General features: G+C 42.0%; 1 protein-coding gene across 2 annotated transcripts in view; it reads right to left on the bottom strand.

Annotated features, from left to right (window-relative positions):
• Positions 1 to 14870, bottom strand: part of LOC133614836 (CD166 antigen homolog) — a 136027-nt gene that overhangs the window by 13470 nt on the left and 107687 nt on the right. For both annotated transcript variants that reach the window (XM_061973136.1, XM_061973135.1), the window contains exons 11-12: positions 13184 to 13305; positions 1695 to 1827 (exon numbers count right to left, since the gene is read on the bottom strand). In XM_061973136.1, the coding sequence (XP_061829120.1) occupies positions 1695 to 1827; positions 13184 to 13305 (255 nt within the window). The remainder of the gene's footprint in view (positions 1 to 1694; positions 1828 to 13183; positions 13306 to 14870) is intronic.

A 14870-nucleotide genomic window follows, 5' to 3' on the forward strand; every position in this document is an offset into this window, starting at 1 on the left:
TTTTTGGACATCACTACTTGCCGTAGTTTTGAAGCAATGCATGATGGGAATCCGGATGTTGTGTGTCAGTGTATTAACGTGCCGGCTGGAATAAACACACGCTGAGAAATAGCTCTGTGCCTGCCTACTTTATGGGTTATAGATAAACCTATGGGTAACATAGACATATATAATAGTCTCCTTTTCAGGTTGTAGAGGCGCTAAAGGCAGTGCCTTTAAGGCACGCCCCCAATATTGTTGTCCAGGTGGAAATCGGGAGATTTTCGGGAGAATGGTTGCCCCGGGAGATTTTTGAGAGGGGCACTGAAATTCGGGAGTCTGACGCCAGTAAACACCAAAACTTTAAATGTTCCATAGAGGATATAGAACATTACACAAGGCGCTAAAAAATCTGTCAAAATGTTTTTAGTACAACTTTGGTAAGCCATGAAGCAGCACTGCTTGATGGATTGTCGGCGCATTAAACATACGACTATTATTATGGTGTGTGTATAAGGACCGCAAAATGGCACCTTTTAGCAGACATGTTATCTGGCGTTTTGTTTCGCAATATTATGCAAGACCAACTTTTCTTACCTTCTGGTACCTGCTGGTGTGTATTTGGGATCTGCATAAGTCCTTAAAATGTGCGCGCGTCCGCAATCGTAGTCCGTGCCGACGCCGTAGTCGATAAACTTCTTCTTTTTCTCTATCTTCTTGTTATGGGACATTCATCCTCCGCTCTTGCCATTTGTAATATAAAGTAGCGTATTGATCGATTGATTGATTGAGACTTTTATTAGTAGATTGCACAGTACAGTACATATTCCGTACAATTGACCACTAAATGGTAACACCCGAATACGTTTTTCAACTTGTTTAAGTCAGGGTCCACGTTAATCATGGTATAAATCGCAAACCTTTTACTTATACTGTATCTGTCAGTAAACTCGCTATCACAGCGCTAAAAACTGTAGTGGGTTTACATAATTCACCCACGGAACTTTAGTTATCAAAGGGTTCCGGTCGGACTGTTTGTCACGGGACACATTTCCAGCGTTTTTATTGCACTAGTGAGCCACGGATGAGGAGATGCTGCTGCGTTATTGATTGCATTAAAGGCTGAATGTCATTAAAACAGTTAGCTCCATCTTTTGACACTTCTTCCACTTCCGTCCTTGCACGCTATACCGCTACAACAAAGATGACGGGGAGAAGACGTTGTCGAAGGTGAGTCACGTAAATAAGACCGCCCACAAAACGGCGCATCCTAACACGACTGTCAGAAAGCGACTTGAAGATGATCTGTAAAACATCATCTATGCAACATTTTGACCAAAGAACCACCGTTACATGTTATGTAGACCACAAGGAAGTGTTTTCCATTCAGAATTTTTTTTAAAAATTTGTACCCCTTTAATGCGCCTTATAATCCGGTGCGCCTTTTGTATGAAAAAAGACTTGAATAGAGCCGCTCATCGGCAGTGCGCTTTTTAATCCAGTGCGCCCTATGGTCCGAAAAATACGGTACTTGTATTGTTTCAAAACCTCCAAAAGGAACACAAAAGTGCAGAAAAAGCTGGTCATTGATGAATAAATGCAATGGTTAGTATTATGGCTTGAAGACAGCATGCAAGCAGTTAGTGAGCGGCGTCAATGGAAGCAGCATTTAGGTTCGAAAAAGGAAGCGACTGACATCACAGCGGCGTACTTACGTGGGGACACGCTGATTTCCCGCGTGTCCTCGCCAAACTTGTTGGATACGGTGCACAAGACGGTCAGGTTGAGAGTGGGCACCACAGTGATTTTGTGTGTGACCTTCCCGCCGACAAAAGGACTTTCGTGAAGCTGGGCCATGTGAAAGGAAACATAGGTGATGTCAGCAGGTTTCACACACCTTTACAAATGTCTAAAATCAGTGATTCTCAAACTCGGAAAAAAACACTATAGTGACCAACATTACAATACAGTAGCGTACTAAGCCTAAGTATTCTTTACAACAAGGCAAAGGTTTTATTTAACACGTATATTTAATGTTTTTGGCCACTGTAACATTACACACAGTTTAAAAATAAAACACTGTGTTTTTATCAAATGACTCTTTGGCATACCACTAGATGCAGTTTGAGAATCGCTGGTCTAAATAAACAGAATAGTTGAACTTTTGCGAATATTTACAAAAAAAACCATATTTATATTTTTTCAAATTAATACTGTAGATGCCATGCACACACACACATATATATATATATATATACATATATATATATATATATATATATGTATGTATATATATGTATATATATACATATACATATATATACATATATATATACACATATAAATATACATATATATATATATACATATACATACATATATACACATACATATATATATACACATACATGTATGTATGTATATATATATATATATATACATACACATATATACATACATGTATATATATATATATATATATATACATACACATATATACATACATGTATATATATATATATACATACATATATATATATATATATATATATACACACATATATATATATATATATATATATATATATATATATATACACACATATATATATATATATATATATATATATACATATATAATATATACATATATATATATATATATATATATATATATATATATATATATATATATATATACATATACATACATATGTATGTATATACATATGTATATACATACTAGAGATGCGCGGATAGGCAATTATTTCATCCGCAACCGCATCACAAAAGTCGTCATCCACCCGCCATCCACCCGAACTAACGTTTGATCAAATCCACACCCGCCTGCCACCCGCCCGTTGTTATATATCTAAAATAGACGATGCAAGGCATTAGTGAGGTTAGAAAGCTTTTGCCTGTTAAAGAAAGGAGACTGATCCAATGCCGCAGAGACATTCAATGCGTGCCACACATTAATATCTCTTGGCCACGCATTAGTGGCTAAGAAATATTAATGCGTGATAATATTATTTATCATTATTATAGTATAATTGTCATTTCCATTAAGAAAGTGTTGACTATTGTTGCCAATGCCCTCAGATCAGGAGTGCGTTCCTCACACTTTGTGTGCGCAGTTGCAGCAAGCAGAACGATGCTTTTAAGAAGTTAAAAAAATGTTTTAGAAAGACTAGGCCTATATTTTCGTTAGGTGAAAAAAATGTTCTGAATTTATTTCAATGAATATTAACTTGTTAACGTTATAATGCTCAAATAGGGACGAGGGCGGGGTGCACAGTGAAACAGTGAACAATTTTGCGACAAAGATGAACCTTTATTGATTGATCTGCAGCCATGACAAAATATCAGACAATCTCCATTGTCAACGACAGGCAGGAAAATAAAGATAAACACATAGCCTATGTTGTAGGCATAGGCATAGGCTCATACGTTTTTAAGTTGAAATAAAAAGATTTAAAAAAAATGTGCCTCATAAGCCTTAGGCTGTCAATCACGCGCACAAACTTAAATTATACAATAACATATGTATGTCATCCCTATTTAAACAAAAATAAATAAAATAAATAATAATAATAAATTACCTGCAACTTATTGGCCAAGGCAAATAGCTGTTCTTTTGTCCCCTGGTCTTTAGTATTCCCTTTTTTAGTTTGTCGTGTACCACGTTTGCTGACGGCTTTGCCATCTTTTTTTTTTTTTTTTCTGTTGTGTTGTGCTGCAGTGCCTGATGAATAATTGCCTGTTTCAAAGAGTGCTGCTCATTTTTCGTATGTGGGTAACAACATTTAACTATGTATACAGTATATATTTCCGAATTGGTTCAACCGGCACCCGCCCGATCTATTTAAAATCTATTTTTGTCGTCATGTCATTATCCGCGGACTCCGCGGTTGTGTCCGCAAACCGCGCATCTCTAATACATACATATATATATACATACATATATACACACACACGCATAAAAAAAAATAAATATATATATATATATATATACATACATACACACACACACATATATACACATTTATATATACATACAGTATATACACTAGGACTGCAACTAAAGATTAATTTGATAATCGATTAATCTGTCGATTATTACTTCGATTAATCGATTAATAATCGGATAAAAGAGACAAACTACATTTCTATCCTTTCCAGTGTTTTATTGGGAGAAAAAAACAGCATACTGGCACCATACTTATTTTGATTATTGTTGATTATTGTCAACGAATCGATGACTAAATTAATCGGCAACTATTTTTATAATCGATTTTAATCGATTCGTTGTTGCAGCCCTAATATACACATACACATGTATACGCATACACATTTATATATACATATATACACATTTATACATACATATACTGTATACTCATACACATATATACACATTCATATATTTTTATAGTTAAAGTACCCATGATTGTCACACACACACTAGGTGTGGCGAAATTATTCGCTGCATTTGACCCATCACCCTTGATCACCCCCTGGGAGGTGAGGGGAGCAGTGAGCAGCAGCAGTGGCCGTGCCCGGGAATAATTTTTGGTGATTTAACCCCCAATTCCAACCCTTGATGCTGAGTGTCCAGCAGGGAGGTAATGGGTCTCATTTTTATAGTCTTTGGTATGACTGGCCGGGGGGTTGTACACATATATATATATATACACTTACACGTATATACACATTTATACTTACATGTATACACATACATACACACATATATACACATGTATACTTATGTATATACACATACACATATATACACACAAACACATATATACACATTTATATAAACATATACAGTGGGTACAAACATTTGAATTTTTCACTCTTTGTTTCATTGCAGCCATTTGCTAGAATAAAAAAAAATCCTTTTATTTCTCATTGATGTACACTCAGCACCCCATCTTCAGAGAAAAAAAAAACAGAAATGTGGAATTTTTTTGAAAATTTCTTGATAATAAAAAAAATACATGTACATAAGTATTCAAACCCTTTGCCCAATACTTTGTTGATACATCTTTGGCAGCAATTCCAGCCTCAAGTCTTTTTGAATACAATGTCACAAGCTTGGCACACCTATCTTTGGGCAATGTTTTTAAGCAAAACTAAATAAATGTTTAAAAAAATAATAACATAGGTTATTGTCCATATTTGCAAACCAGAAACTAGTGCCTAATCACAGTTAATACAAGTGTTATTTTAAACCACGAGGGGGCGATGTTGTACCAATGTGCACTTGTTCACTATTCAGGGTGCATGACCGCAATTCTCTTGCTGGAAAAAATATACAAAAGACAAATTGCCAACACCCTTTTCAAGCTCCTGTATCCAAGCGGCTGTGGGTATGGTGTACATTAAATAGCCATTTGCAAGGTTTTATTCAAGTCTTCTTCAAGGCCTCACAAAAGGCTGAAAAAAAATAAACCTTTTAGCCAAAAGCAGCAAAGGCCTGATCTACTAAAGGTTAGAGTGTACTAAAACACATGCAAACCTGATAGCACATACAAAGATAATCTACTAAATATGTCTCTTTGTGAGCAGAATAAGGAGCGCGGTCCATTAAGCTTTTTTGTCTTCATGAATATGCAGAATATTGTACATGCTGGTCATCAGAACGCCCACAAAACTGGAAAGGGAAGATGGAAATATAATGATTCTGCACACGCAGTTTGATTTATCAAGAATGAAACTCAACTGTGCATGCTATTTGGCGTTTTTAACACGTCACAGTTACACACATGGCTTTGAGAAGGAGTCGATTGCGCAGCAGTTCCACTTTACGTACAGTACAGGCCAAAAGTTTGGACACACCTTCTCATTCAATGCTTTTCTTTATTTTCATGACTATTTACATTGCAGATTGTCACGGAAGGCATCACAACTATGAATGAACACATGTGGAGCTATGTACTTAACAAAAACAGGTGAAATAACTGAAAACATGTTTTGTATTCTAGTTTCTTCAAAATAACCACCCTTTGCTGCTCTGATTACTGCTTTGCACACTCTTGGCATTCTCTCCATGAGCTTCAAGAGGTGAAATGGTTTTCACTTTACAGGTGTCATAGTTTTGATGCCTTCAGTGACAATCTACAATGTAAATAGTCATGAAAATAAAGAAAACACATTGAAATGTGGTGTGTCCAAACTTTTGGCCTGTACTGTATCATCATCAGCCATGATTGGCCCACTGCAGGGAGAAGGCCTCCCCGAGTTGATGCCAAAGATGTCTGTCCGGTGCTGTTGCCATCCATTTCATACCTATCAACTTCGTGAGCTCATCACTCCATCTCAGCTTCTGCCTGCCCCTATGTCTCGAACCTAACCATGGTCTCCATTCTGGAACTCACTTAGTCCATCGATTATCAGATGTTCTTGCAAGGTGTCCATTTCTTTCTTCGGATTGATTGCATTATGTCTGCAACTTTAGTCTGCTTTCTGATCCATTGCAGTGTCTTCCTATCCCATTCGGATATTCCTAGCATGGTGCGCTCCATACTCTGTAGAGTAGTTTTCAGTTTCTGCTCTATTTTTTTTTGTTATCGCCCAGGTTTCAGAACCACATGTCGGACTCATTACTGGTAGTACGCACTGTTAGAAAACTTTTCTCTTGAGGCAGATAGGCATGTTGCTTCTCATGATACCATTGAGCAAGATATATATATATACTGTAAAATGTGAAAATATTAGACACATTGTCTAATCACCAAATCACCAATATCATTTTATAATTTTATAGCTGCTGGATGAAGTAGGGGGCTGATTAAAACAAAGTCAATTGATGGGTTTTTTCTGCTGGTGTTTGTCTTTTTTTTATTATGTTTTATTTTATAGAGAAAAGATTTCATTAACGTATCTCCTACGTGAAAAAAACTTCCTGTAACATGGGGGGGATTGTCATTACGCCCAATGGGTTAGGGATGTCCCGATCCAGGTTTTTGCACTTCCGATCCGATACCGATATTGTTTTTGCACTTCCGATCCGATACCGATACTGACCGATACTGGCCTATCTGAGCATGTATTAAAGTTTAAAGTTATTTAGCCTACTTAGTTGTCAGAATCATGTTGAAAAGGGTTTTGGTACTCTTGATAACAACTAGCCAGCTGAATTAAGGGAGTTTGAATAATGCACAATGGTTGGTAACAAGAAACTGACCTGTTTATTCAAGGATGAACACAAAATAGACAAAATTATACATGACAAACAGAAATGGCATCATTGAACTAGGGCTGGGCGATATGGCCTTTTTTTAATATTGCGATATTTTAAGGCCATATTGCGATACACGATATATATCTCGATATTTTGCCTTAGCCTTGAATGAACACTTGATGCATATAATCACAGCAGTATGATGATTCTATGTGTCTACATTAAAACATTCTTCTTCATACTGCATTAATATATGCTACTTTTAAACTTTCATGCAGAGAAGGAAATCACAACAAAAAAAATCACTATTTTTTTTCATACGGTGTTGATCTGGAAATGTTTGCCTCGGCATTTTGATGGTGTGGACGTGTGGCACCGAATGGAGATAAGCGTCTCAACAAACGTTACAATATTTGAACAATGATGACGAAAACTGTTTTCTCTAGTGCGTCCGTGTGTCGAAAATTGTTATGCGCTTATTTTTTTATTTGATTTTGTGCGTGGCATAGATTTGCAGTGCGCAATTGCACAGGTGCGCACCCTAGAGGGAAGTTTGCTAGCCCGGCTGCGCTAGCATCACAGCTAACGTTAGCATGCTGCTACCTCTCTGCTGGGAGAGGACGTATACGTATGTGACGTATGACGTGACAGTATGTGACGTATGACGTGACAGTATGTGACGTGTGTAAGAAGGTGCGCTTGCTGTCTGTGAGAGGGAGACACAGGAAAGAGTGAGAAGAGCCTGTCGTGTAATGCTAGCAGCTAAAAGCAACTGCGTGAGAATCCACAGATCTGTGGATGTGTTGAAGGTGTGCTGGAAAATGCGGAACGGAATTTAGGGAGCAGCAAAAAAGTGGAATATATTATTTAAATCGGTGCGTTGGAAAACACGGACCGGAGTTTTTTTAAACTGGATCTGGATCGGCATTTTTCCATGCCTTGCCGATACGCATTTTTTTGCAAAAATCGGCGGCCGATCCGATCCAAAAATCAGATCGGGACGTCCCTACAATGGGTTGAGTTTTTTCTTGCCCTGATGTGGGATCTGTCGTTGTGGCTTGTGCAGCCCTTTGGGACACTTGTGATTAAGGGCTATACAAATAAACTTTGATTGATTGATTGATTGACACTACCTGCATTCATACATACACACACACATATATATAACAATAATAACTACATTCAGTACATACACACACACCAACACACACATATATAAACAAACAAATCAATACACAGGCCGGCGGGGCAACGATCCATCCCCGGAACCCACTGTCGATCGAGAACCAGCCGATCACTTCCCCCCTCCCACAGTTGCGGCCGCGCACCCCCCACATCCAGGGACAACCCCAGACAACTCCGCACCCAGACTACGGCGCAACGTGGGCGCGAATGACGGCGCGAATGACGGCGCGAAAGACGGCGAACCAACACGAGAACAAAGCCGATAAGTTCACCAGCCCCGACACCCACCACGCGCTGCCACAAACCACAACATCGGTCACCCACCGCACCGGACCCAGCAGCCACGGGTGCCTGCACCACAAACAACGGCTGCAATACCACTGACAACCAGCAACTCTCGATCAAATCAAAACGACTGAAAAACCGCGACCGACAACCATACGCCAACAGGACCATGGAGACTAGCCAGCGCCAGCTCGCCAGTTAGCCCAAACGCAAACGATACATCAACACCAACCCATCCATTCATCTTCGTCCATCTTCAACCGCTTATCCAGAATCGGGTCGCGGGATAAACAGCTCCAACAGAGACCCCTAGACTTCCCTCTCCAGAGCAACATTAGCAACTTTCTCCTGGGGGATCCTGAAGCGTTCCCAGGCCAGAGAGGAGATGGCTTACTATGCTACTCAGTGGCCTAGTGGTTAGAGTGTCCGCCCTGAGATCGGTAGGTTGTGAGTTCAAACCCCGGCCGAGTCATACCAAAGACTATAAAAATGGGACCCATTACCTCCCTGCTTGGCACTCAGCATCAAAAGGTTGGAATTGAGGGTTAAATCACCAAAAATGATTCCCGGGCGTGGCCACCGCTGCTGCCCAATGCTCCCCTCACCTCTCAGGGGGTGATCAAGGGTGATGGGTCAAATGCAGAGAATAATTTCGCCACACCAAGTGTGTGTGTGACAATCATTGGTACTTTAACTTTAATCCCCCCCATCTGGTCCTTGACTTGCTGGGGGTCTCCTCCCGGAATTGGTCTGTCTGGAGCTTCCACTTTCACAGCCGTCCAATTGGCAGCTCACCCGACCGCGGGTGGTGAGCCCACAAGGCAGAGAAGAGGGTGTGTCCAAGTAGCTTCTTCGGGCTGTGCCGGGCTAGCCCGGCCACCAGGCGCCCACTAGCTCCGGAGGAGGACCCCGGGCTTCCTCCAGGCCGTGTAACGCATCTTCTTCTAGTTTGGTCCATGGGGAGTATCGTAACCCTGATGGGGGGGGGGGGGGGGGGGGGGCATTCAGGTGCTACACCTTGCCCAAGGGTGATCCGAAACTATGTAAGGCAGGAGCGTTCAACTCCCTGAGTTGAACGCTCTTGTAAGCCCACATACAAGATCAACACCAACCCCCACTAAAAACCTCCACTTCCCAGTCCAAACCCGCACAAACACACCACCGCCCAAACAACCGAGACATAGCATCCACACCAAACAAGCGGGCCTCCTTATCAACCAACCGACACAAAACCCCATAGCGCGAGGCCAAAACAGACGTGCACGGACCCCGCTCAATAGGGAACAAAACCCGCAAGACGCCACACAAACCGGAAGACAACTGACCACCCAATCTACATCTATTAAGAAAAAAAAAAAAACTTAAAAAAAAACAAAAAAAAAACTCACACCCTCAGCAAGCCACCAGACTGCAGTCCCCGGAGCCCGCGCCTGCCGAAGAGGCAATGAGGGGTGCACTGCTCCCCCGAAACCCAACCCACCCATGCATGTGATGTGGGAGTGTATAAGGCCCCTAGAGTGTCTACTGTGTAGTTAAATTCAGGAGGTCAGCCGTTACAGCCGACCTCAAGTCCCTATTGATGTGTGTGCTGTAGCGTGAGGGAGATATGTATGCTTGTGGGGACTAATGTGATTAAAATTGGGGGACATCAAGGCCATGGTGGGTCCCTACCATGCCAAGCTCCCCAAACCCTAAGTGTCTAACATGCAGTTAAAATTGAGGAATGGACGAGCAGGGGACAAATCAGGAGGACTGGAGCCCCATAGAGGCATCCTCATCCCCCCGCCATGCCTCCCCGCAGGACAATCCCTTATAGTCCTATGTGTGTGTGTGTGGAGGTTATTTCTTTTTCAAACTAGTCTATAAGGATGGAAAAAGATCTTGCACAAACAGACTTTCAGCTCAAAGCCCGCCTCAGGCACCTGTATGTAATTCACTCTGCCCTCGCTGAGTGGTTGGGCTGTCAGCATGCACATACAGGTACACAACGGGAACTACAGGGGATTTTTGTCCCCCTTTGTTCACCAACTGCCTGCTAACACCAGGATCAAATTGGTTCAGTGGCTGAAATTACAGTTTGCACGATCATTTACTGTAAGCCAGGGGGTGTCCAAAATTTCCCCACTGTGCGTCACATACTGAAAAATCCAAAAGGAGGGGGTTGTGTGAGTTGGGGCCTTGAACAATGTTCACACATGTTTTTTATCAAATAAAAAAAGCCAAAAAAAAACTATATTTTTCTAAATGTATATATTTAAAGTAAAGCTTTGGGTTATTAGTTATTAGTATCAACATTTCAGCTTTTTCTCCTTACATGGTGCCTTTTTGCACAATTTACAAATGTTTGTGAATTTTTTAATTTTTTAATCTCTTTTAGACGCACTTTGGACACACCTGATCTAAGCAGTAGCATTTTTAACAAATATGCAACAATATTTACCTGATTAATCTACACCACATATTTGGAGAACGTGAGAATTGTTTACTTTTGGTCAATGGCATTTTCATAAGTTTATTCCTGCGTCAAAATGCACAGAAGGTGCCAAAGCAAATTAAGAACGACGCTGTTGTTGCTGTGATGTACCGTATTTTTCGGACTATAAAGCGCATTGAAAATCGTTTCATTTTCTGAAAACTCGACAGTGCGCCTTATAACGCGGCGCACCTAATGTACGGAATCATTTTGGTTGTGCTCACCGACCTCGAAGCTATTTTATTTGGTACAGGGTGAAATGATAAGTGTGACCAGCAGATGGCAGTCACACATAAGAGATACATGTAGACTGCAATATGACTTACGTAAACAACACCAAAATTGTATATAGTCCATTGAAAATATAGAACATTACACACGGCGCTCAAAAATCTATCAAAATGTTTTAGTATGACTTTGGCAAGCTATGAAGCCGCACTGCTTGATGGATTGTACTATTATGGTAAAACATATTATCTGGCGTTTTGTTTCACAATATTAGGCAAAACCAACTTTTCTTACCTTCTGGTACCTGCTGATCTGTATTTGGGATCTGCATAAGTCCTGAAAATGTGCGCGCATCCGTGCCGTAGTCCGTGACGAAACCGTAGTCGATAAGCTTCCTCTTTTTCTCTATCTTCTTGTTATGGGACATTCATCCTCCGCTGTTGCCATTTCTAATATAAAGTAGTGTAAAGTTCTTACTTATATCTGTCAGTAAACTCGCCATGAAAGCGCTAAAACATACCGGTGTAGTTAATCACCCAAGGAACTTTAGGTATTAGAGAGTTTTTCACAGGACACATTTTTTGCCTTGTTATTGCACTAGTGAGCCACGGATGATGGCAATATTGATTTAAATAAAGTCTGAATGTCATTAAAACAGTTAGCTCCACCTTTTGACACTTTTTCCACTCCCGTCCTTGCACGCTACACTGCTACAACAAAGATGCCAGAGAAAAGACGCTGCCGAAGGCGAGCCACGTAAATAAGACCGCCCACAAAACGGCGCATCCTGAAGCGACTGTCAGAAAGCGACTTGAAGATGATCTGTAAAACATCATATATGCAACATTTTGACAAAAGAACCACCACAAGGTAGTGTTTTCAATTTAGAAAAAAATAAATCATAATATGACTCCTTTAATGCGCCCTATAATCCGGTGCAACTTTTGTATGAAAATAGACCTGACTAGACCCGCTCATCAGCAGTGCGCCTTATAATCCGGTGCTCCCTATGGTCCGGAAAATACGGTACTTAGGATGTGAAACAGAATTTCATCAAATATGATGATGAGGTGTTTATCTTCACATTTGTGTTGGATTTCATCTACCATCTAAAGTTAAAATTTAAAGTACCAATGATTGTCAGATTAGAGTGTCCACCCTGAGATCGGTAGGTCGTGAGTTCAAACCCCGGCCGAGTCAAACCAAAGACTATAAAAATGGGACCCATTACCTCCCTGCTTGACACTCAGCATCAAGGGTTGGAATTGGGGATTAAATCACCAAAAATGATTCCCGAGCACGGCCACCGCTGCTGCTCACTGCTCCCCTCACCTCCCAGGGGGTGATCAAGGGTGATGGGTAACCACCTCTCTATCAATTGTCAAGACTTGGCAGCCTATGACGGTGTTCAATATTTGTTCTGTGGCTTCAATTCAAAATAAACCAGCAAACTTCATTACACAACGTCATCAAAATGGGAAAGAACTTAGCGAGGAACATTGGCAACAATGGCAACACATTCACATCAAATTGTCCTAATTTGTTTGTTTTGCAGGGCAAAAGGGCCCTGCACTGCCACTTCGCTTTGATGGTGATCACTGTTGTGCGCATCTGCTGTGTAGTTGATATTTGAATTTTTTTTTTTGCAACACCCCGGAAAAACATTCATGATCAGAGCAGCGCTTTGTCTAGTTTGTCTCTAAGTTTTCTTGGGGAAGGAAATGAATGCAATTTTCTGTGTTGCTGCTGCGAAAGTGTACGTGTGTGTGTGTGTGTGTGTGTGTGTGTGTGTGTGTGTGTGTGTGTGTGTGTGTGTGTGTGTGTGTGTGTGTGTCTATACATACCGATGTGCTGTTGATGCTCCAGGAAACAGATGGCTTTGGAGAGCCCTCGGCCTCACAAATCAAGACTTTATGTTGACCATCTTCACCGCGGTGTTTGGACAGCTGCTTGATCACTGGAGCGCCTGCAAGGGGATGCTGTTGTTGTGATGTTCGTTTTGGTTGACAGACACATTCAATACACTGGTATAAAAACCTCAAAAGCACACAGTCTTTTGCTTGGTGGATGTCAGAAACTTTCAATTTTTAACGATGGGACAGTCCACCGCATGTTGGTAATCGATTCAAATTGTACACCTTTTTTGTGTTAAAAAAGACTTCAATGCTATTCCTTGGTACAATTTCAAGTGCAGAGCTGTCAACTTTCTGGAGTCTCATCTGGTTTCCTGGCAACAGCTCCTGGACAGCTGAGCACCATATTTTAGAGAAAATCATAATGGGCCATTTTCACACTTTATCTTTAAAATGTTTAGAGCAAAAACCATAGGGCGGGCTAATTTGTGCTAATTTAGAGTGACGTAGTGTCTTGCTGTGGCAACGCTGAACTGGAACTCATATTGCCCTCCATCCATCCATCCATCTTCTTCCGCTTATCCGAGGTCGGGTGGCGGGGGCAGCAGCCTAAGCAGGGAAGCCCAGACTTTCCTCTCCCCAGCCACTTCGTCCAGCTCCTCCCGGGGGATCCCGAGGCGTTCCCAGGCCAGCCGGGAGACAGTCTTCCCAACGTGTCCTGGGTCTTCCCCGTGGCCTCCTACCGGTTGGACGTGCCCTAAACACCTCCCGAGGGAGGCGTTCGGGTGGCATCCTGACCAGATGCCCGAACCACCTCATCTGGCTCCTCTCGATGTGGAGGAGCAGTGGCTTTACTTTGAGCTCCCCCCGGATGGCAGAGCTTCTCACCCTATCTCTAAGGGAGAGCCCCGCCACCCGGCGGAGGAAACTCATTTCGGCCGCCTGTACCCGTGATCTTGTCCTTTCGGTCATAACCCAAAGCTCATGACCATAGGTAAGGATGGGAACGTACATCGACCGGTAAATTGAGAGCTTTGCCTTCCGGCTCAGCTCCTTCTTCACCACAACGGATCGATACAGCGTCCGCATTACTGAAGATGCCGCACCGATCCGCCTGTCGATCTCACGATCCACTTTTCCCTCACTCGTGAACAAGACTCCTTGGTACTTGAACTCCTCCACTTGGGGCAAGATCTCCTCCCCAACCCGGAGATGGCACTCCACCCTTTTCCGGGCGAGAACCATGGACTCGGACTTGGAGGTGCTGATTCTCATCCCAGTCGCTTCACACTCGGCTGTGAACCGATCCAGTGAGAGCTAAAGATCCTGGCCAGATGAAGCCATCAGGACCACATCATCTGCAAAAAGCAGCCACCAAACCGGATCCCCTCAACACCTTGACTGCGCCTAGAAATTCTGTCCATAAAAGTTATGAACAGAATCGGTGACAAAGGGCAGCCTTGGCGGAGTCCAACCCTCACTGGAAACGTGTCCGACTTACTGCCGGCAATGCGGACCAAGCTCTGACACTGATCGTACAGGGAGCGGACAGCCACAATCAGACAGTCCGATACCCCATACTCTCTGAGCACTCCCCACAGGACCTCCCGAGGGACACGGTCAAATGCCTTCTCCAAGTCCACAAAGCACATGTAGACTGGTTGGGCAAACTCCAATG

The sequence above is a fragment of the Nerophis lumbriciformis genome, linkage group LG17 (genome assembly GCF_033978685.3).
Source record: "Nerophis lumbriciformis linkage group LG17, RoL_Nlum_v2.1, whole genome shotgun sequence".
Classification (NCBI taxonomy): Eukaryota; Metazoa; Chordata; class Actinopteri; order Syngnathiformes; family Syngnathidae; genus Nerophis; species Nerophis lumbriciformis.